Source organism: Linepithema humile, chromosome 3, assembly GCF_040581485.1.
Source record: "Linepithema humile isolate Giens D197 chromosome 3, Lhum_UNIL_v1.0, whole genome shotgun sequence".
NCBI lineage: Eukaryota > Metazoa > Arthropoda > Insecta > Hymenoptera > Formicidae > Linepithema > Linepithema humile.
In genome coordinates, this window is record NC_090130.1 from 14228449 (window position 1) to 14252674 (window position 24226).

Consider the following 24226-nt stretch of genomic DNA (forward strand, 5'->3'; position numbering starts at 1 on the left):
ATCAATGTGATTAGTGTCATCAAAGCTGCGAGCTGACAGGTCTGAGCGCCGCCATGTTGAAAAAGGACAGACATCTTTTAGAAAAAGAAAGGAAAGAAAAAAGACGCTCTTATGCGGGAATTGACATTTCACGGGATGTAGAAAAGGACAACCATGTCGCATTTTGATGCTTCTAGTTGACAAAGGAAAAACTTATATATTAGAGAAGGATGACGAACAGACGACGACGACCAAGCTTACATAGATTTCGGCATATTTCGACTTTGGCAAACTTTGGCAAACTTTGGCAATTAATATAGTTTTTTAGAAAGCATGTACAAAAAAAGTAAAGATACTTTTATTATGTAAATCGCATGTGCTCTATCGATTGAGCCTATTATAAATTCGATCGGTCCACGCATTATTGAGATATGAAAATCTCGACTCCTATCAGCTCATGTGCTCGCGTAAAGATACACGGTCGGTCTTGCGCTGCGCGTGAACTTGGCGCGAGACACTACCGTGTCTCTTGATAAATAAATGCAAATGCCAACGTAAGCGCGCGCCGCGCGGCTTCTCAGCGCCATCAGCGCACCTAACGTCAGAAATCGGAACATGGACATTTTAGCTGGACATTTTTATCGTACTATTTTAGACATTTCGACTTTGGACTATTATAACTTTTTTTCTACAGCACCAACAGTAAAAACAAGCATACTTTTCTTATGTAATTTGGGTATGCGCTATCGATTGAGCCCAACAACAACTCAATCGGCCCAGCCGTTATTGAGATCCGATAATCTCGGCTCGTCTCAACTTTCGGGCTCGCGTAAAGATACACGGTCGGTCTTGCGCTGCGCGTGAACTTGGCGCGAGACACTACCGTGTCTCTTGATGATGTTTATGTATAAGATCTTTTTATAATACAAAATATATAAATAAATTTTATACCTATATAACAATACATTAAATTTTATTTGATTAAACAAAATTTTATGTATGTATAATAAAATACATATTACATAATGGACGTGGCTATTTAGTTCCTAAGCCGGCCAAAAATGGACGTGCGTTACTAGCGTACGGCCTAGAGAAAGCGTCGTACGGAAAACGACAGCGTGGCCTCTCTCGGGTTTCTCTCTGGTAATATAAAACGTGAGTATTCTCACGTCTGCTCACGTTTCCGCCATTTTTGTTCCATTCCTCCACTCCTTGCCTTCTCGCCTTTGTCACTGAGCTGAGAAGCTTGTGATGATTAGGTTATGGCTTCTAAGCTGCTCGAACTCTGTGTTTACGTGTATTTTGATTATCCGACTGTGAACAAAAAAAAGATACAAAATGCCTTGCTGCGTTGCGGTCAATTGTACCAATAGAACAGAAAAAGGCGCTCGATTATTTTTGTTTCCTGCGGATAATGTTCGTCGACAGCAATGGATACGTAATCTCTGCAGAGAGTCTTGGACACCAACCAAATCATCGTGCCTCTGTAAAGTAAGTTTATTCTCTTATATTTCCAATTTACGTAGCTTTTTCTGTTTGTTTAGAATCATGGATCGTTTTTTAAAGTGTAGTTTAGATTTGTCACCGTTTGAAATTACATAAATATGAATAACTGTAATCAATAAGGACATTTATCTTATAAGCAGTTTTTTTATTTCAGAAACATTTTGAAGAATCACAGTTTGAGACTGGTCGAGCAGATAATTGGCGAAAATTAAAACCAAACGCCATACCAACACTTTTTGATATACCTGATCCACCTGGAATGAATAAAAATGAAACAGATGAACCAAATACAAATGCCACTGCTGAGAAAGACGTAAGTTTCTATGATACATTACAGTAAGGTAAAAGAGATGATATATTAATTTGTTTGTTTATTTATTTATTTATTATTATTATATTTATGGGCGTGACTAATACTCTTGTACACATCGTACGAGTGATTAAATATAAACATAAGATTAATGAAAAAATGTACATCTTTCTCAGCAGTGGCATTTGTATTTGGTTCATCTGTTTCATTTTTATTTATTGCAGGTGGATCAGGGCATCGATCATGTAATTTTTCCCCTAGATGAAAAGCACAAAAAGTGAAAATTTTCACGTGAATTCGACAGTTTTACAATCACGCAACTTTTGCTTGTCATAAAAAGTGAACTAATTCACGCGAAACATTTCGGCATGTAACGAGGTACTTAAAATGTGAAAGTTTGGTTTCTTTTCAGTAATCTATCTAGAATCAATCTAGAAAGCAATAAAAATGGATGTTGCTTTGTGGTTTATTGCTGTAAATTGTGTAAATGAAGACGATGAACGGAAACAGGAACGAGAAAGACAGGAACGGCGGAAAATAGGTATTATAAGAAAACGTCTACGCGATACGTCAGATCCTTTCGATTTGTCAGAAACACAATTTCGTTTCTTATACAGGTAAGCGATACATTGAATATTTTACATTTTTTTCAGTGATTTTTAATAAGTAATTAATTATTAAAAACTTTTCAGGTTATCAAGACAAGCAACTCGCATTCTGTGTGAAAATTTAAGACAATGGATTCAGCCCGGAATAAGATCAACTGCCATTTTAACAGAGCTGAAAGTATGTATACCTCCTTTTTTATTCTCAAATAATTTTAAAATTATCTATTTGCATGCTTTGTTAGGCAATATATATCTCTGTCCTATGTGCAATACGTATCTCTGTATATACAGGATGGGCCATTTTAATCTATGCACCCAAATTTCTCCGTAAATAAGCCAAATACAGAAAAATGGTTCAGACAAAAGTTGTTCAGGACAATGGGGGTCACCTGAACAACTTTTGTCTGAACCATTTTTCTGTATTTGGCTTACTTACGGAGAAATTTGGGTGCATAGATTAAAATGGCCCACCCTGTATGTCACTGTTATCCTTGTAGTCTTATTAAAACCTAAGGCCCTAAGCAGAATGGTTGTCTTGCAAGACTTCAGACACAAGACAGACTTTAAGACACGTAACGCACAATACTGTCTTGTGTCTGGAGTCTTACAAGACAACCATTCTGCTTAGGGTCTTATAAGGAACAATTGAAGCATCGAAACAACATATGACAAATTAAACAATAATAGTGAAATTCAAAATTAATTCTTTTAACTTGTGAGGCTTCTACTTTATATGTAAATTTGCTATAGATCAGTGATCAGTAAAAAATGAATCAATATGTGCAGATTCTGGCAGTATTGAATTTTATGGCATCTGGATCCTATCAGAGGCGTGTTGGACAAGATTTCTTGACGTGTATGAGCCAATCTGTTTTTAGTGGAATCTTGCACTTGGTAGTTACTGCGCTGAATAATCATATGCCAGAATGGATAAAATATCCAACCGAAAGACAAGAAATAGAGATAATAAAGCGTCAGTAAGTACATTAAAAGATTAAGTTATATATGTGTGAAAAACAATTATAGGAACTATTTTATTATATTGGATATATATAAACACAGATATTGGGATAATGCAAGATTTCCAGGAGTCACTGGGGCAATTGATGGAACGCATATTGCAATCTGGCCCCCACAGAAGGAAAGAGAGCATTTATTTATTAACAGAAAGCTTTATCACTCTTTGAATGTTATGTTGGTAAGTATTACAAGTAATGTAAATGTATTCATATATTCGTTGCACGTAAATGTAAATATATATATGTATATACTGTATATACTGCATATACTGCATATATTGTATGAATATTAATTGTTAATTATGTGATAAACATATGTGAAGGTAAGCGACTATTTTGGCAAAATTTTGTATGTAAGTACTGCTCATGGTGGTCGAACCCATGACGCACGAGTATGGGCTTCTTCTGCATTATCCGTTCATTTGGAGGAACGATTTCGGAATGGTGAAACTGGTACATGGTTATTAGGTAATAACGATTATATATAATACTTTTTTCTGTTTTTATCGTATTGTATAATGAAATTGAAATATACGAAGCTAACATGTTTCTTTTTTGTGTATAGGTGATTCAGGATATCCGACATTGCCGTACTTAATGACACCAAAACTCAACCAAGAACCTGCAACACCTTCGGCACTATATACAGAGGCACACGTGAAAGCTCGATGTCGAAAGATGTATTGGTGTATTAAAAGGACGGTGGCGATGCCTAAGAAAAGAAAGAGCACTCCATTACAAACCAGAGTTTGCAGGTACATACGTTTCATATTTCGTAGCAAACGAAAATAGACTGAAATAGATAAAATTCAATTCATTTTAATTTGAATTTAGATTCTTCATCCCTGCAAATGAATTTAAAGGAATGGACTGTGGAAAAAATAAATTCTTTATTATCCATTTTTGTTTGCTGGGTTTTTTTGTATGTTATATATATAATTATATTATATATATATTTATAACGTTTGTAACGATGCAGCCCGCTGCATCGTTACGGCTACGGACCGTACATCGTCCGTAGCCCACCAAGGGCGCATCGCGCGCCGATAAATTTCGCATCAAAAACAGCGGCGGTCAACCGCCGAAAATCCCCCACACCCGACCGTTCCGAAATTCCGTATTGTGGGGGACTCGCCGCCGAAACCGCCGATGCTTGCCGATTCGAAATCATTCGGCCGCCAGCCGGGTATAAAAGAGGCCCGGCTGAACGTCTTCTCACCAGACTCCGTTCGCTGATCGACAGCGAACAAACCTGCTACGAGTGTCCTCGTAGTCCCGACCGAGCATACTCGGACTCTATGCCTTTACCAGCACACGAGAATCCTCGTGTACCGCCGAGCGTCCTCGGTATTCTTTGATTCCAGGATACGAATATATTCGTATACCCGCCAAGCGTACTTGGTTCCTCCAGGCCACCGAACTCTGTATTGCGGGCATTTCCGCATACCTAGCCAGGTCGCTATTCTAAATTCCGTCTTCGTACGAGCATCCTCGTACTCCCGCCGAACGTAATCGGCAGCCTAAGTCCGCACACCGCGTTTATTCGCCGGGATTTCATAACGATAATCCGTCCGGCAAGCAACACCGCGCCGACCAATCCGCGCCGCCGAATAGTCCGCATCGATCTACGATCGAACAGACTCGCGATACTACGAACGCACTCACCGACGAGCGCTCCGTCTCGTACCAACCGTTGCGACACGATCGCCGCGCTTGCGCTCTCGCCGACCGCACCAGGACGCCTCACGTCATACTAAATAATTATTCCACCGTCGCCTCAAATAATTATTTCATTATTACGATACGCCGCATTGACTTTCACGTATACTTCGCATTTATTTTACGCCGCCTTAAATAATTATTTCGCCGCCGCTCGAATAATTATTTCATTTTGCCGATATCTTGCATGTATTTCCACGTGCTTTCGCTCGTATATTTTGCGCCGCTTTAAAATAATTATTTCACCATTGCTTAAATAATTATTTCGCCTTTGCCGATATCTTGCATTTATTTTCACGTTGCTTTCACTTATATTTTGCGCCGCTTTAAAATAATTATTCCACCGTTGCTCAAATAATTATTTTACCAGTAACGAAACTCCGCATTTATCTTCGCGCTACTCTGTATTCGTTTCACGCCACTTTAACAGAACTATTTCGCTATCACTTGTTAATTACTTCACCGATATTTGGCTAATTTATATACTATTTCAAATTCATCTTACGCACGCTTCGCATGTATGCACGAGCATTGTAGCAGATCATTCGAGGCAAATCGTATCAACATCTTTCTCAATAAACACTGTTTCATTATTTTTTCTGATACACAAGTATTTGGTTTATTTGACATACCCCCAACCGACCGAACCTGGATTCCGGCGAGCTAATCCGCGTCCGCCGAAGCTCACACGGTTTCACGTTGAATACATAATGTCACGTATACAAATATTTATTTTGATATTAAGTGTATTATTTTAATTTGTTACAGCTCTGATTGTAAACGCTGTTTGTGTTTTGCACAATTATACAAAGCATTTTAATGTGCCTGATCCTGATATTTTTTTGGACGATATCGATATAGAAGATGAAGTACCCCGTGAAGAAAATGCACATCTTACAGGAAATGAAATTCGTGAAAATATCATTCGCCGATATTTTACACAGTGAAAAATGTATTCAAGTAAAGCAGTCATTTCTCGATCATAAATTTTCATTTAACTTTATCTTGCTGGAATCTTTCTAATGTCTTCTTCGTGTACCTGCATACGAATTTAGTATACAATTTAATAATTTAGATTTCTTTACAATATAATTTCTTAAACGCTTCTAGACTTTTATACAAAATAAGATGAAAATATATCAAACAGATATTTATAGATATAGACATGACATAAATTGGGATAAAGAAAAGGTAAAAAAAAATATTAAAGGTTGAGAGATACTAATAGTAATTTGTTTTGAGCCAAAATTTTGTACATCTATATTTCTGAATAATATAATGTTAAAGAGTTAATTAACTTAGCACAATCCTGTAGAGATATAAAAATGTTTTTTTATTCTTTCTGTATATACTTTTGGTTACAAATAAATGTAAACATTTGTAAATAAAGACTTTTTTATTTATGAAGTATTCAATCATCCGATAACAATATCACATGGCATTTATATGATTACAGTATTACTAAACTACTATCCGTATACTTTTTTCTTTATCATATTTGGCTTACATCACATTTGATTTGTATCACATTTTCATAATCTTATAAAATAATATAATACTTAATACAAATATTTAAAATAAAATATAAACTTTATGTTGATAATTTTAATAGTCTTATAAAGCAATGCAATACTTAATATTAAAACAAAATATTAGCTTTATGTCGATATTTCATAGTAAAAAAAAATATTAACTTTATATATAATTTAAATAATCTTATAATAATTTTACGATAATTTTAATAATCTTATAATTTTATCTTATCCTTGCATTAGTTTTTAGTCTCAAAGTAATTGTCACTCATAGCATTAAAATCCTTTATCTCATTCAAAATCTCTTTTTGGACGGCAAGTAATTCCTTTTGTACTGTAAGCTCTTCTTTTTTTATTTTCATCTTTTCTTGCTGAAGCTGTAACATTTGTAATGTCATGTTTGTCATTGTCGGTGGCAAATCCTGGTCGGTGTTTGGCGGTTTTCCAGGCAATTTTGCAACCTTCTTGCAAACTTTCTTAATTTTTGATGGTCTAATTTCGACGTTTTCCTTTTCTTCTACAATTTCTGTTTCTGTAGCAGAATTTGAAGTATCTAAAATGAAATAAAATGAAATGATAAAGTGCTGAAATAAAATCATAGAGAAGAAGCTTATGTATTATTATTATTACCATGTATATACTGCAGAATCTCAGGAAATTGACTATTATTTACATCTTGTACATTTAAATGCAATGATCTGTTGTTTGATGGTTCTTCAACTACCTTCATGCTGATTTTCTTAATCTTTGATAGTCTCATTCCGACGTTTTTCTTTTCTTCTACAATTTCTGTTTCTGTACTAGAATCTGAACTATCTAAAATGAAATGAAATGAAGCGATAAAGTGCTGAAGTAAAATCGTAGAAAAGAAGCTTATGTATTATTATTATTACCATGTATATGCTGCAGAATCTCGGGAAATTGACTATCATCTACATCTTGTTGTACATTTACATGCGATGGCTTGTTTGAAGTTTTTGCAACTTCTTTTGATTTGACCGGATAACTTATCTGTGTATAATAAATATAACAGTAAATACAAGGGAATAGTGCAAATTTATGAAATAAAAAAACTGTACGTATACCATTGAATTTAGATTCGTTTTAGTAATTAGTCCTCCTTCTGGTATATTCGGCATACCAGCTGCTTCTGGAGTCAATATAGCCAATAGTTTTTGCTCCAAGTCGGAAATATTAATAGCTACTGCAGGTCCTCTGCCCGTTCCTTGCATGTGTGCTCTTTTCTTGCTTTCTTTCTTTAGGACATTCATTTTCCAGTCATTCCAGCACTGTATAACAAATATACATATGCAATATTAAAAATATGAGGCAGACAAATGTAGGAGATAAAAATATATTGCGTAAATATTATTTATAATTTTTCAACTAGCTAACCTTTTTCCATTCCGCTGAAGTTTTCATTGGTCCTTGTCCGGAACTATTTACAGTTTCAGCTACTTCTTCCCATAAACTTTTCTGTAAATTTAGATTTTTGTACATAAATAATATTTATTATTTAAGAAAGGCAAAAAAAATTAATATTTACCAGTGCTGAACGGCTCTCCGCATCACGAGAAACTCTTCCTCGTACAACATCAATATGTTTAGACATAAAGTCTAATAAGATTTCTTTCTGTTTATATGTCACATTCATTATTTTTTAATTTTTACACAACCCAGCAAAGCACGTGGCAGAAAATATAAGTCGATAATACATTGAATGTATATTGACAGTCGGCTGCGTCGTTTTGGCGAGTTTTCATCAGTTACAACTGAATTCGCTTCTAGTGATTTCACTTTTATTCGATGCTCTTACAAAATCACGAAATGAAATGTGTGGAAAAGTTAAAATTTTCACGTGAGATCGCAACATACAATAAGTGAAAAGTGAAACTTTTCACTTGAAATTACATGATCGATGCCCAGGTATATCGAAAAGTGTTGGTATGGCGTTTGGTTTTAATTTTCGCCAATTATCTGCTCGACCAGTCTCAAACTGTGATTCTTCAAAATGTTTCTGAAATAAAAAAACTGCTTATAAGATAAATGTTCTTATTGATTACAGTTATTCATATTTATGTAATTTCAAACGGTGACAAATCTAAACTACATTTTAAAAAACAATCCATGATTCTAAACAAACAGAAAAAGCTACGTAAATCGGAAATTTAAGAGAATAAACTTACTTCACAGAGGCGCGATGATTGATTGGTGATGAGTAATTAATGAATTTGATTGGTGTCCAAGACTCTCTGCGGAGATTACGTATCCATTGCTGTCGACGAACATCATCCGCAGGAAATGCAAATACTCGAACACCTTTTTCCGTTCTATTGGTACAATTGACCGCAACGCAGCAAGGCATTTTGTATCTTTTTTTTGTTCACAGTCGGATTATCAAAATACACGTAAACACAGAGTTCGAGCAGCTTAGAAGCCATAACCTAATCATTATAAACTTCTCAGCTCAGCGATAGAAGCAAGAGAGCAAGGAATGGGGGAATGAAACAAAAATGGCGGAGACGTGAGCAGACATGAGAATACTTACATCTTTAGTGCTCTACGAAAACGTTCGAGAACGTTCTTTCTCGGACGATTAACTAGATAAAAAATATATGTGAATTGATTGCGGGTTGTCTCCTGATATACGCGATTATAATAAATATCGAGTGCAATAAAGTTATTGTATTATTAGACAAGATATATATATATATATATATATATATATATATATATATATATGTTTAAGTGTTATGAATAAAAAGGTTGTGTAATTTCTTTTGATCATTTCCCGCGCACACTGTCATCAACAATAACTACGTTTACACGACTTCGATTTACGCCGAAGTTATAACATCGATGTTATAACTACTGATGTTAGATGCCGTGTAAACGCTATTTTACGATGAAGTAACTACATCGATGTAATAACTTTGTCATAAAATAGCGTTTACACGGCATCTAACGTTAGTAGTTATAACATCGACGTTATAACTTTGACGTAAATCGGGCCGTGTAAACGTAATCAGTAATTTTATCATGTGGCAAGGGTTAAGGCCTATCCAGACAAACTTGCATAGGTGCATATGCATCTATGTAAATTTGTCTGGATAGGTCCATAGGGCTGTCGCACACAAAATGGCATTACTGCATGTGCATAGTATAAGACCGTCTCGATCAATGAGCATCTAGCATAAAGGCGCCATATTGATATGCTATGCTATGTAAATCAATATGGCGCTTTTATGCTAGATGCTCATTGGTCGAGACGGCCTTATGCTAAGCATATGCAGTTAAGCCATTTTGGGTGCATTTGTTTATGCAGCGGTTAGCGCATTCACTGCGTTTATCATCTGCTAGTCACGTTACTTAATTTACCGAACGCACACCTGCGTGAATGGCTGCGTGAATGGATTTAAAAGCATTGGCGAAGTTGCATTACGTTGTGTATGTACAAAATTTTGCGAAAATAATAAAGACTGAATCAAAACATTCTTAAATTGAGAGTTCTCTGATCCTTTTTCTATATCAGCTGTAGACGAAGTCATTACATGGTTAGGAACTATTGCAGCAGAACTTGTACCTGAGATACATTTATAAAAACAAATCCCAAAACATTACAAAATTTGTTTATAGAAAATTCAGACAGTTTAGAATTTTATGTGTTTAGATTTTCAATCTACATTCAATACGTGTGCATTTTTAGGTTAATTTGATTGTAAATACGAATATTGTAAACTTTAAAAAATTTTTCCATTATATAATACTTACCTTGGATTATTTTTACTTTTGCGGGATCGATTTCGAGGAGTTGTTCTACCCCTTTTTGATTTTTTACTTTAATAAAATTTATTTTCACATTTTAATTAATCAATGTGGATGCGGATAATTAAGCTAGATTTGCAATGGGTGTATTCGTTTACGCAGTACTGCAAGCAGAGCATCCAGAGCAGGACCTCCGAAGTACCTGCGCAGATGAGATACATCCCTGCGTAAACGAACGACAAACTGCGCTGCAGTCGTTTTTGCAGGCGGAGTAAACAAACGACATCTGCGGCAGTAACTGCATAAACGAATGCACCCTTTGTGTACGATGGCCTTTACAAGATTTGTTCGCGTCGCATGCCCCAACATGCTCCTACTCGCTTCAATATGCTCCAATCTATAGTATTACGTTACGTATACTATAGATTGGAGCGTATTGGAGCGAGTAAGAGCATGTTAGAGCATGCAACGCGAACAAACCTCTAGTTTCCACCAAAGCACCTAGTCCGGCGTAGAACCGAATTTAAGTCGATGGAATGCGATAGACTACGCTCATTTCACTCCCGCTTCGATCCACAAATACTTTACTTCTAATGGAAACAGCACACTAAATTTGTTTCACACCGAAAGGTACGTTTCACTTGGCGATCGCAACGCTTGTGGAATCATTTTATCTTTGTTTTTCATCGAAAGTTAAAGAAAGATAGATAATGTTCACGAGCGTTGCGATCACCAAGTGGAACTCAGCCGAAGTAGAATTGAATTGAAGACTTCGGTGGAAACTAGACCACTGTTGAAAATAGTCACCTTCTCTCTTATTATTTTATCTATGGCCACTGTCAGGTGACGCGTGCTTTGCATCGTTTTCGTTGTGTATTCGTGCGGTCAGTAAACTGCCGTCAGTTAATATGAGTAGTTAGTTTTAATCGTGTCCGTCGTGATTGCCACGTATATATTTGTAACTGCAGTCATGTCATCGAGCTATGAAGATGTTATATCACCGCCGAATAAAAAATTTATGACGGTATGTATATCACATGATATTGTTTCCGTCGCACAGCATCAATTTAAATAATATAAGATATAATATAAATAATATAAAAAGACAAGATAATTATTTGCCTTTATGTACGTATGTTACTGCATAATAGGTTGTATCATATGAAATTGCTAGTATTCGACCAGTTAACAATTAACCTTTGTAAAGTTAATGTAGAGTATATTTTTGGTTATGTTATTAATTTATAAAAGAATTGTGTTCTTCAATTTTCTTTTTGATAAGCGAGTTATTTTTGTAATTGTTAGTTTTTTTCCACAAAAATAAATAATATCTAAAAAACACAGATAAACAATATTTACCAAAAAATTGCGAATTTTTATATAAATTTTAATTAGAAAATAGTGCAAATAACAATAAAATAGAAACATTTAATCAGTCTTTAAGTAAGATTCTGTTAGTGAAAGAATTACTTAATAATTATTGAAATAACTCGAAAATAAATGAAACAGTAATTGCAGAATTTAAACGATTGTACAATTTATAGTAAAAACATCAAATGTTAAAATTTTTTTTAACTGTATACATTATAACGTTATTATTGTAGTGGACGTTGAGGGATTTCCAAAACATTATAATAAAATACTTTTTTGTTTAATATTTTTGTAGTTATAAATCATGATAATTTTTATACATAGTGATTGATTTAAGGTGGTTCCAACAATTTCTCACTTAATTAATCAAGATTTATTCAAAATTAAAAAAAATAAATGTATGCACTGTTATATATATATATATAGGCAATATTTCAAACTTTTTTTAGAATTTTTTACCACATCGTTATTAAAATATCATTTATTTAACAATTTATTTATTCAATAGTTTTCATAGATTAATCAGACAAAAGTTGCATAATTTTGTTTAATTATAGGAAAACTATTTTCAAAATATTGACATAAAATTGAATATAATTATATAAACATCTATGAATATATACAAATATATTTTTTATAACATATTCATATCTATTTATATAAATATGTTATAAATTATATAAATAAATATAAATATGTTATAATTCGTTTTAAATATGTTAAATCGTATTTAAATTTTGCAAACATTTACCACGTTGTTGAATAATCTTTATAACGAAAACGACAACTCTTGATATCTTGTATAAGGAGCAGAAAGACTCAGCAAGAAGTAGCAACTAGATTTCAAGATTACGTCGACATTGTTTACATATTATCTACGTAATGTTTACACTGATTTTTTTCAAGACAATATATAAACTATATGAATTATCTTAAAAAATTATCTTGTGTTATCAAGTTAAATACATTTAATTTAAATATTAATTGAGAGGTTCAGAGAAACAGTGGATCAAGTCCATTTTGTTAATTGTTAGAAAATTAATTCTAAAGTTAAAGTTGTTCTAATTGTGTGCAACATATACACTGTTTTTAATAGGTGTTATAGTTTCTTTTAATTTTAACTTAAACATTTGCATTCACTTTTAAATCATTCAGTGATAAGTGTTCAGTTTTTTCTAATTTATACATGGATTTAAAAAAGGACTTAACTTCACTTTTTCTCTGAATCCCTCAATATAAAAATATTTAATGTCCGTAATAGAGAAATATTTTAATAAACAATGATATTGCATCAAATTTTTATTGTAGCAGATTTGATAGGTTTTTGAATAAAAAACTAATCTTTAATTATTGATCTTTATTTATTGCTTTATTTATTTAAATATAACTGACATAAAGATTTTATATAAAACAAAAAAAATATAAAAAAACAATTTCACATAAATAATTATATGATTTTTCCACTTTTCTAGGATGTCAGTCTTCTTATTAAACAAAAATAAAATAAACTAAAAATAACAATTTTGTCATAATTTTGTTGTTTTTAAATTATAAACCTGAAATATTTAAAATATATATAACAGTTGGGTCATATAAATTTTAATTTATTTTATTGAAATAAACTAAATAAATTTTTCAAGTTTTATATGAATTTAATGTAGAACTTTAAATAGAATTTCTTAGTAATTATTTGAAATATTTGAATCAATAATTTTATGAGTATAATATATATGTAACAGTTTTCTGGTCTGGATCTTTTATGTGTTTATTGTATAAAGTTTTAAAGATTCGAGTTTCCTCTTCAGATTTTTGAAGATTAGCTATCTCTTTTGTATCCAAAATTTCTAAAAAAAAGTAAGTACTAATTCTACTCAATTACTTAGTTTACAATGTTTCTTTTGTATCATTATAATACTTCGGAGACAAATAATATACAGCAAATATACGGCAAATATTAAGTGCCATTTTTTTTCAATGTTCTATCATAGGTTCTATCATAGGTTGAAAATTCTAAAATTCTAAAATTTTTAAAGATGAAGTTAACCAAAGATATGCCATATTTGCAACTGATGACTCACATTTTTGTGCAAAATTAATTAAATTACATATTGAATCAAAATTGAATATTATCTTTGACTTCGTCTATGAGTTCATCATACACGATAAATATCGTATTCTTTACTACTGTTTTCATTATTTTAAATCGATCATCAATTATTAATCTTTTCATATATTGAATGTTTTTTCAAAAGATAGGCATAGGAATCTCGATATGTATACCAACGAGTATCACAAGGAGTTATTATCTTTGTACTTCCTATATTAAGTAAAGCTTTTTCGAACAATGAATGTTTAAATTCTTTCGAAATAAGTTGAACACACTTTATTAAGGGTCTCATTCATAACGTCTTTTGCAAGCAAATGTGCAGTATGACTACTGCAATTGCTATACCAAATTTCAATATTTTTGTCCATTCTCTACATAGCTGCAACATTATCTGACACTACTGTATACATTGTTGTCTTCACTAGCGGATCCTGATGTCGATAACGGGGGGGGGGGGGGGGGATTCGACCTGCTTTAACGTTTAATGCATTTTTTTACCAAGATTCTTGAAATAGCAAAATTGATTTTTTTTAACTTGGAAGGGGGGGGGTACCCCCCCCCCCCCAGGATCTGCCAGTGGTTGACTTATATAAATTTTTTATTATTTGAATAAATTTATTTACAATATTGATTAGCTTTCTACTTATCTCACTTTCTTTATTAACATCCTAGACATTGAGAAATGCGGCCGATCCTTTAGCATTGTGTAACATAGTTTTACAACAGTTTTTGTATTGTTAGATGTATTTTTTCAACTATGTATAAGTAGCACAGATTCAGGATTTATCAATTCTTTTGATAATTTTAAACATTGTTCATATTTCTTTTCTAACAAAGTTATTGACAGGGTTTTGTGTCCTGGTAAATATTAGGTGTTAAACTTAGTTTCCGTCATTTTTCGTCTCACAAAATTTATTTATTAGAGAGTAAAATACACTACGCGTCAAAATTAAGGGATAGAAAATTTCGAGTCGATTTTTGGGTGTTTTTTGAGCGGCTGTATCTCCGCGAAAATTGGACGAAAAAAATCTTTAAAAAAAGCGTTTAGAAGCTTGAATCCTCTAGTTTCTGAATTTTCGAAGAAAATTCCCGTATTATCATTTTTAACTGAGTTATCCTCCATTGAATGGATCAATCCGGAAATGAAAAAATTTCCCCAAATTGGGCAACGTGCACGGACCAGAAAAATTTTTTTTATGAAAAACCGATTCCACGACGTTAAAGCTCATGCAATTCTCAACAATTTGTTTTTTTAGTGAATGCTGTGCGATTTTTTTTGACCGAGTTATTGGCGGTTAAAGCAAAATTCGTACTTTCAATTTTAAACATTCGTAGCTCCGGAACAAATTGTCGTACGACATCCACTATGGGCTTTTTGGAAAGTTCAAAGTCTCTCCTATAAGACGCTCTTTTTAGAATTTTGGTCCGACATTTTTTTATTTCGACATATCGACTGCAAAAACGTGTTAAAAATCGCGTTTTTCTCTTTTTCCATTCACCTGGGCGCCACGTCTTGAAAAATGATTGAAACCCCTGAGTGTCCATGTTTTTTTTTTAGTTAAAGGTATGCCCAGTAATCACGCAAAATCCCGAGAGCGCTGGATTTTTCTTTCCAAGTGTTCTGAAGCTCGTAAGTTACGTTAACCCAAACGGACATTTTTTCGTGGCTTTTTTCAGCGGCTGTTTTTGCTACTAAACCGGTCCGGAAAAAATTCTAAAACAATCATTTCTGACGTAAATTTTATTGAATTTTCAGAATCTGTCTTCAGAATTTTTCCAAAATGCAATTCGGAAAAGTTACGTTTGTTTATTTAAAAAAAACCCGATTTTTTTACTTCAACATTTTTTTCAATCGATATTTTTGCATCGAAATCGGATGACGGGAAATAAAAATCTTGTGTCTATGGACCTTAAACTTCAAAATGTATGGGTGAGTATTTTGAAATAAAAAGATGGCAACGTCCAATATGGCGGTCCAAAGTCATTAATGTTACACTTTTTCCGATTATTCCGAGCACAATTTCTTTTGATGAATTTCGAATAAAAATGGGTCTACTGAGGTTTTCTGGGTTGCTAATTACAATTTTTTTATCAGATTTCCCAAATTCAAGATGGCGGATCTAACATGGCGGACGGAATAAGAATTTTGAGAATTTCCGTCCGCCATGTTGGATCCGCCATCTTAAATTCGAGAAATATGATAAGAGATTTGTAATCAGCGATCCTAAAAACCCCTATATACAAATTTGTATAAAAATTGAACTATTTTGAGAATTTTCGTCTGTCATCTTGAATTCGGGAAATCTGATAACAGATTCGTAACCAGCGATCCAAACAACCCCTATATACAAATTTTTATAAAAATTGAACAATTTTGAGAATTTTCGTCCATCATGTTGGATTCGCCATCTTAAATTCGGGAAATCTGATAAGAAAATTGTAATTAGCGACCCAGAAAACCTCAGTAGACCCATTTTTATTCGAAATTCATCAAAAGAAATTGTGCTCGGAATAATCGGAAAAAGTGTAACATTAATGACTTTGGACCGCCATATTGGACGTTGCCATCTTTTTATTTCAAAATACTCACCCATACATTTTGAAGCTTAGGGTCCATGGACACAAGATTTTTACTTCCCAGAGATATCGTCATCCGATTTCGATGCGAAAATATCGATTGAAAAAAATGTAGTAAAAAAATCGGGTTTTTTTTAAAATAAATAAACATAACTTTTTCGGATCGCATTTTGGAAAAATTCTGAAGACAGATTCTGAAAGTTTAATAAATTTTACGTCAGAAATGATTGTTTTAGAATTTTTCTGGACCGGTTTAATAGAAAAAACAGCCGCTGAAAAAAGCCACGAAAAAACGTCCGTTTGGGCCTTAATGTAACTTGGTTAACGTAACTTACGAACTTCAGAACACTAGGAAAGAAAAATCCAGCGCTCTGGGGATTTTGCGTGGTTACTGGGCATACCTTTAACTAAAAAAAAAACGTGGACATTCAAGGGTTTCAATCATTTTTCAAGACGTAGCGCCCAGGTGAATAAAAAAAGAGAAAAACGCAATTTTTAACACGTTTTTACAGTTGATATGTCGAAATAAAAAAAATGTCGGATCAAAATTTTTCTAAAAAGAGCGTCTTATAGAAGAGACTTTAAGCTTTCCAAAAAGCCCATGGTGGATGTCGTACGACAATTTGTTCCGGAGCTACGGATGTTTAAAATTGAAAGTACGAATTTTGCTTTAACCGCCAATAACTCGGTCAAAAAAAATCGCACAACATTCACTAAAAAAGCAAATTGTTGAGAATTGTATGAGCTTTAACGTCGTGGAATCGGTTTTCGATAAAAAAAATTTTTTCTGGTCCGTGCACGTTGCCCAATTTGGGAAAATTTTTTTATTTCCGGATTGATCCATTTAATGGAGGATAACTCAGTTAAAAATGATGATACGGGAGTTTTCTTCGAAAATTCAGAAACTAGAGGATTCAAGCTTCAAAACACTTTTTTTAAAGATTTTTTTCGTCCATTTTTTGCGGAGATACAGCCGCTCAAAAAACATCCAAAAATCGACCCGAAATTTTCTATCCCTTAATTTTGACGCGTAGTGTAAATACATTAATCAAAATATTTTCCCTTATTTTCTATGACTTTTGCTCATCTTTCTGCAGGAGACTAATTTCGCGACGATAAAATGCACTATTTTTCGAAGCAAACCATTCATCCACTCACTTCTGAATTTCTTCATAACTGGAAAAGTGTGTGTCTCTGAGCGCGTGTTGCATCGATCGGAAAAGGTGATAATCCGATGGAGCCAAGTCTGGAGAATACGCTAGGTGTGGAAGAACTTCTCATTTGAGCTCCAAAAGCGTGTCTCACGATTTTTGCAACATGCGATCGCGCATTGTCGTGCAAAAGGATCACTTTGCGTCGATTACTAGCTACGGATGGCCTTTTTTGCATCAATGCATTATTCAATTGATGCAGTTGTTGTCAGTAGCGAGTAACAGTTTGATTTGGACAGCTTTGCAACAGCTCATAGTAAAGCACACCTTCTTGGTCTCACCAAACACACAGCAGAGCCTTATGTCCATGAATATTTCGTTTTGGTGTCGAAGTGGATGGTTGCCCGGGATCCACCCATGATTTTCTTCGTTTGGGATTATCGAAGTAGATCCACTTTTCATCTCCGGTTACAATACGTCACAAAAAACTCTTTATGTTGCTTGGCAAGCAAAGAAGTTGCGATGGACAAACGGTTTAAGATGGCATTTTTGGACAACTAATGTGGCAGCCATTTTCCTTCCTTATGAATTTTTCCGAGGGCATGTAAGCGTTTGCAAACAGCCATTTAAGTAACATCTAACACTTTCGATAATTCTAAAAGCGTTTGAGATGGATTTTTATCCAGTAAAGCTTGAAGTTCGGCATCCTCAAACTTTTTTGACTGTCCTGAACGTTTTTTGTTTTCCACGCTAGAATCACCACTTCGAAAACGTTGAAACCACTCTATACACGTTGTTTTTGATGGAGCTTCTTCACCATAAGTCTCGGACAGTAAGCAATGCGTTTCAGCTGCAGTTTTCTTCATGTCGAAATAGTGGAGAAGTACATGTCGAAAAAATACTTTATTACGATTCATTTTTCATCGATTAAAAAATTTCTCTGTTTACACAATAATCAATCTTTGCACACTAAATTGTATTGACCAATGTTTATTCTTCATAAAACAAGCAACTTCAAACATCAAAATTTATTTTGTCTGTAGCTAGCACCATCTACTTGTGAGAAACGGAAACTAAGTTTAACACCTAATATAATGTAAGCTGGTCGAGGAATTTTAACAAAGTTTTTAAAATGGTCAGATTTTACAACATTAAAAGGAATATTACATCCAAAGAAAAAGCTGCTCAGTTTTGTATAGATTTCATTTATCTCTTCATCTAAAACTTTATAAATTTATTTAATGATTCTTTCTTTTTTTGTGTTTTATTAAAGACAAAATTTGTGAAAGTACATATATAGTTATTTCAATCCAGAACTAATGTAAATATTGAGTCATCTTTCTTTACAAAGTATCTCTTTTCAATTGTTTTTTTTTTATTGATTTTATTATCTTTACTTTTATTTATATTTGTAATATCGCTGATCTGTACATATATAATTATTATTGAAATATAAATATTCTAAGGTACTATAAATTAATATAAACATTAACAAAAAGATAAGAAATTATATGCACATATTTTTTTTGAACATTCTGTTCCAAAATTTTCTAAACTAATTTAAAAAATACATTCTTTAATAATTAAATATTTATTTTTATATTATTCGAATACGTTACAATATCAGCATCAATACATTTGTAACATTACACAATTTTCCTAAATAATGCTAAATATCCTTCTCAACTTTCAAAAAGAGCATCTTAATTTGTTGAGAATGTCTGGAATTAAACTTATATAATGTACTATTTATTTATCAATTATAGTTTGAAAAATTACCCGTTTTATTTATCCGACTTATTATCTAACCTAACTTGTGATTTTTTATTTATAAAAGTAAAAGTAAAAGGCACTTGTTTTGATTATACTATATTATGTTCAAGAAACTGAGATTACACCTAGAAATTAAAATTCTACTAAAGATTTCAAGGAAGAATAGCAAAAGATTGATTATACAAAACATTCTGAAAAATTGTATATTCTATATAACAACGCTCGGAATTAGTTGCACATTTCGAGCCGATTCAGGAGACGACGCCTCCTGTTCCCCCACTACCGCCCGGCCACTGGCGGCCGAGCCGCCGATAGCTCTGACTCAGGAGCGTTTTATATTAGAAATAGGCTGAATTGTTTAGGCATCTCTCAGGAAATCGTAACATTTTCTTCACTACATAAATGTTTATTTTCATTAATACATAATATATATATATTTAATTATTAATAAAAATAAACATTATTTATGTAGCGAAGAAAATATTACTATGTTCTGAGAGGTGCCTCAACAACCCAGCCTATTTCTTATATAAAACGCTCCTGAGCCAGAGCTATCGGCGGCTTGGCCGCCAGCGGCCGGGCGGTAGTGGGGAAACAGAAGGCGTCGTCTCGGGAATCGGCCCGAAATGTGCAACTAATTCCGAGCGCTGCTATATAAGAACATTCTATATAAGATATATTCTATATAAGAAATATATTGATACACACAAAGAATATATATTTTAAATGTATAATAAAATTTTTAATTATTGAAAGAAAAATGTAATGAATAGGTAAATCAGAGAATTTTAACAAAATTTTTAAAGTAATCAATTGAAACCGATCTATCTATCTGATTACCCTACAAACTTTGTTAAGATTTCTTAACCATTCTAAAATATCTTTGATACAGATTGTGTATTAATATAATTAATATAATACCTAAATCTTTGTGTTATTTTTATTAGAAAAAGATTTTCATCAGAAAATTAGATATAACTATTTGGTCTTTTTTTGAATACTATTTTTTTAACTAGTATTGTTGATTTCGTCTCTTTCAATTTCATTAGATATAAATTCTTTTAGTTTTAGCTGATAAACGTTATTGATTATTGTTGAATTACAATTGGACTAAAAAACTTTGTCTTAACGATTTTTATTGGACTTTTGCAACAATACTGAGTTAAAAAAAACATAAAATATGCGATTTTTTATGTGTTTTCTTAAACTCGATTTTTTATTAGAAAAAGTAGAGCTAAAAAATAATAACAGCATTCGAAAGGGCAAACTTTCAGCTTTCCAACGGTTTTTTTGCGGAGTGCTATACATTAATTTTTTACAAGTAATAAGTGATCAAAGTCAAAACAATTATTTTTCTTCAAACCTCGATAACTCAGTAAATAAAAATCGCACAGTATTTGCGCTACTCAAATTAAAGAAAAAAAATTTCGCTACAGGATGCAAGTAACAGAAATTCTCCACGATTTTTTACACGCCAGGTATAACGCAGTAAAATCACATTAAAAAGTTTTATTTTGATAGATTGAACTTTATTATCATCGTGAATCACGGTGTTGTTGTGTAAAAAAGAAGATAATTAAAATCCGTAAAAGGCATTTGAAAGAAAAAATTTCAAGCTTTAAAATACTTTGTTTGGGATTAAAATATGATGATTTTTCACAGTGTTACAATGCTTTGAATATTACTTTTTTAAGCAATTTTTTTTATTCCTTAATTAATGTGAACAGTGTAGATTTAAAGCTTTAAAATGCTTTTTTAGAAAGTTGATAAGACTTTTTGTTACAAAGTTACAGCTGTTTGAAAATTACCTTTATTTCAACGAAAATTAAGTGATTCTTTAATTTTTTGGAAAAAATTAATATACCGCATATGTCTTTTAAACTTTCATTTTTTAATGCTTGCATCTTTTTGGTATTTTTTTTCCTTTTATATTTGCATTTCTCTTTCTCTCGGTCTCACTCTCCTTTTCTTTCTCTTTTTTTTTCTTCTTTCCCCCGTTTTTCTTTTTTTTACAATTTTTAAAATTTGTAAAATTTTTAAAATTTTTTCAGACTTGTGCTAATGTGTCAGAGCAAGCGCATCATGTATCAAGAGCAAAACGAGGACAAGCAATTGGCAATATTCGTGGCTTTCGAGGTTGCACAGTATGGTTGACCGGACTCTCAGGTGCTGGCAAGACGTCTATTTCGTTTCAGGTGGAAGCTATTTTAGTGAATCACGGTATTCCTGCATATGGCCTAGACGGCGACAACGTTAGAAGCGGTCTGAACTGCAATCTGACTTTTAGCAAACAAGATAGAAAAGAAAACATTAGAAGAGTAGCTGAAGTGGCAAAACTTTTTGCCGATAGCGGACAGATTTGTCTCTGTAGCTTTGTATCGCCTTTCGAAGAAGATAGACAGATGGCGAAGCAAGTTCATAGAGATGCTGACTTGCCTTTCTTTGAAGTATTCGTAGATACACCTTTGCAAGTTTGTGAAGCTCGTGACACTAAAGGGCTGTACAAAAAAGCCCGACAAGGCGCCATTAAAGGCTTCACCGGTATTGATCAAATGTACGAGAGACCCACAAATCCTGATTTAATTGTCAAGACTGAAAATTGTACTCCTGAAGAATCCGCTTTAACTGTTATTGAATTTTTAAAAAAACATCACATCATTCCACAATTTGAAAAACCTACGAGCCTGATCAGAGAACTCTTTGTATCAGATTCTAGGCTGACTTCTGCGAAATTAGAAGCAGAAACTCTGCAGTGCGTGGAAATTAGTGAACTTGATGTTCAATGGGTGCAAGTTTTGGCAGAAGGATGGGCGACACCATTAACAGGTTTCATGAGAGAGCATCAGTATCTCCAGGTATACATAACCAAGAAGTTTAGAGATAGAAGACCAAACTTTTAGAGTGGGTGTGAACCAAAAAGCGTTCACAACTGTGGTCGATGCCGTGTACAAAGAATCTTTGCGCACGCAAATGTTTTTTAAGCGTATAGGATTACTCGTTGTTACTTCCCTTAACTTATAAATAAGAGAAATTCATCAGCTTTAGAGACATCTAACGGCGAAATTTTTGGCTCATTTGGATGTATGAACAAAAGATAAGAATTTGGTCTCCTGTCTCTAGTCTTCTTGATATTAACTATACTTACATTCTGAAAATTTAGTTTGAAAATTATAAGTTAAATGGATAAAAGAGAGTGTGTTAAACATATGTCGATTTTTTTCCCTCCGAACAATATCTAAAAAATCTATATTTTGTTGCAGTTTTTGGCTTTCTGAATTCGATTTTAATACAAATTTTCTATTTTATCTCATATAAAATAATCCAGATTAAATAATTTTATACTAACTAAATATATAATATAATTTTGTACTGAACAATTTAATTGAACGATTATATTGATGATTATATAATATATAATATATTGATGATTATATTATAATCATCAATATAATCGTTCAATTAAATTGTTCAGTACAAAATTATATTATATATTTAGTTAGTGTAAAATTATTTAATCTGGATTATTTATAAAAATAAATATAGAATAATTTTCTTTAACTAATTAAAAAATATAGAATGTAGGGAAGAAACAATTAATTATTTTAAAACTACTTTCGCTAACAAATGAATCATTTTTAAAAATCTTTGATAAAGATACAGGTAAATGAATCTTAGAAAGGAATCGACTGTAATATAATAAAATAATCAAATAACTATATCAAATAACTATTGTTACATGAGAGCAATAGCCAACTATTCGACGTCCTACTTTGCACCCACAAGAGTGTATAGTGATTGAATTCTTGTCCTAGATTGAACACCTAGAATTCTTGTTGAATAAAACAGAAGTGTGATATTTGATAGAATTAGAATATCGAGATCGTATTTATACCTTTAATAATAAACTTGCATCTAAATCTAAATCAATATTATATTTTTTATAATTAATTGTAGCTGTTTTTTTCTATACTTGATATAAAAATCTCCAGCTTTAGCAATGTGATCGGCATCTAATTCTGTTTGTCATTTTAAGTTGATATACAAGATGATTTAAAATAACCTGATGTCCTTGAAATGTCATATTCTTGAGCGAATTCTGAGATGACTTTTCCTTTTACAAACTTTTGTCCAAAGTTTAGTTTCGAGTTATAATTAAAGTTAACTACTTACGAGTCCGTGCTGCAGACTTGTGTCGTATCATCGTATCGTATCATGATTGCGTATCATGATCAGCCAAGTGTGGACGGGGTGCCATATCGTGTTTGCGTATCGTATCTGCATATCAAAATGATACGCAGATACGATACGACCATAATTCACTTGAAGTCGGTATTTTGCCGAAACGTCAAAGAAATGATACGTGATACGGATATAATTAGTCTGGACGCGTTATCTAGATCTTATTCTGATCCTGCTCCGATCTTGTCTCCATCTGACAACATAGCATCGCTCGTTTTATTTGTGTTGTGTTGTGCGGTTGCTTCATGTCACTTTTGGTCACAATGGAGTGATCACAAGAAAAAGTGATTGAATTAATAGATTTATATAAAGAAAACAGCATTCTTTGGAATCCAACAAATCCGCATCATTTTAATCGGTTAAAAACATTATGCATGGGAGGAAATCGCGCGTGAGATTGGAAGATTGGTCGCATTGCAAAAAGAAAATAAAATATCTTCTTTCTGCTTTAAGAAGAGAGAAATTGAAGATTAAAAAGAACATGAAAACGGGAAAAGGTAAGTATTTGAAAAACGCAAATTTTTTTGGTAAGAAATAATTTTAGAGGAGGAATTGGTTTCGATTTCCCAG

General features: G+C 32.8%; 3 protein-coding genes and 1 pseudogene across 8 annotated transcripts in view; 2 read left to right on the forward strand and 2 right to left on the reverse strand.

The window, feature by feature from the left end:
- Nucleotides 1-990: 990 nt before the first annotated feature.
- Nucleotides 991-9226, forward strand: LOC105672721 (putative nuclease HARBI1). 4 transcript variants are annotated; one of them, XM_067352069.1, is made up of 10 exons: nucleotides 991-1470; nucleotides 1640-1798; nucleotides 2020-2040; nucleotides 2208-2412; nucleotides 2488-2581; nucleotides 3190-3380; nucleotides 3466-3601; nucleotides 3746-3890; nucleotides 3988-4177; nucleotides 4257-5903. In XM_067352069.1, exons 4-10 carry the CDS (start codon nucleotides 2243-2245, stop codon nucleotides 4441-4443), a joined length of 1113 nt encoding a protein of 370 aa, XP_067208170.1. In that variant the 5' UTR covers nucleotides 991-1470; nucleotides 1640-1798; nucleotides 2020-2040; nucleotides 2208-2242; the 3' UTR covers nucleotides 4444-5903. The 4 variants fall into 4 exon arrangements, 3 of the variants coding, with proteins under 3 accessions (XP_067208170.1, XP_067208171.1, XP_067208172.1); XR_010889364.1 differs by lacking the exon at nucleotides 4257-5903 and adding an exon at nucleotides 5910-6530 and having other exon boundaries at nucleotides 994-1470; nucleotides 2020-2412; nucleotides 3154-3380; XM_067352070.1 differs by lacking the exon at nucleotides 4257-5903 and adding an exon at nucleotides 9063-9226 and having other exon boundaries at nucleotides 997-1470; nucleotides 2020-2412.
- Nucleotides 6519-9111, reverse strand: LOC105674175 (myb/SANT-like DNA-binding domain-containing protein 4). The gene is made up of 7 exons (XM_067352074.1): nucleotides 8860-9111; nucleotides 8220-8690; nucleotides 8069-8149; nucleotides 7759-7962; nucleotides 7567-7684; nucleotides 7304-7489; nucleotides 6519-7226 (listed from the first exon to the last, which is right to left on the reverse strand). Exons 2-7 carry the CDS (start codon nucleotides 8325-8327, stop codon nucleotides 6913-6915), a joined length of 1011 nt encoding a protein of 336 aa, XP_067208175.1. The 5' UTR covers nucleotides 8328-8690; nucleotides 8860-9111; the 3' UTR covers nucleotides 6519-6912.
- A 1759-nt stretch (nucleotides 9227-10985) lies between the features above and the next one.
- Nucleotides 10986-24226, forward strand: part of Papss (PAPS synthetase) — a 38798-nt gene continuing 25557 nt past the window's right edge. The window contains exons 1-2 of one of the 3 annotated variants that reach the window (XM_067352066.1): nucleotides 10986-11462; nucleotides 21469-22272. In XM_067352066.1, coding sequence (XP_067208167.1) covers nucleotides 11409-11462; nucleotides 21469-22272 — 858 coding nt within the window. In that variant the 5' untranslated portion in view covers nucleotides 10986-11408. The remainder of the gene's footprint in view (nucleotides 11463-21468; nucleotides 22273-24226) is intronic. The other 2 variants (XM_067352067.1, XM_012359418.2) reach the window with 2 other exon arrangements.
- LOC136998662 (uncharacterized) lies at nucleotides 14502-21321 on the reverse strand (annotated as a pseudogene).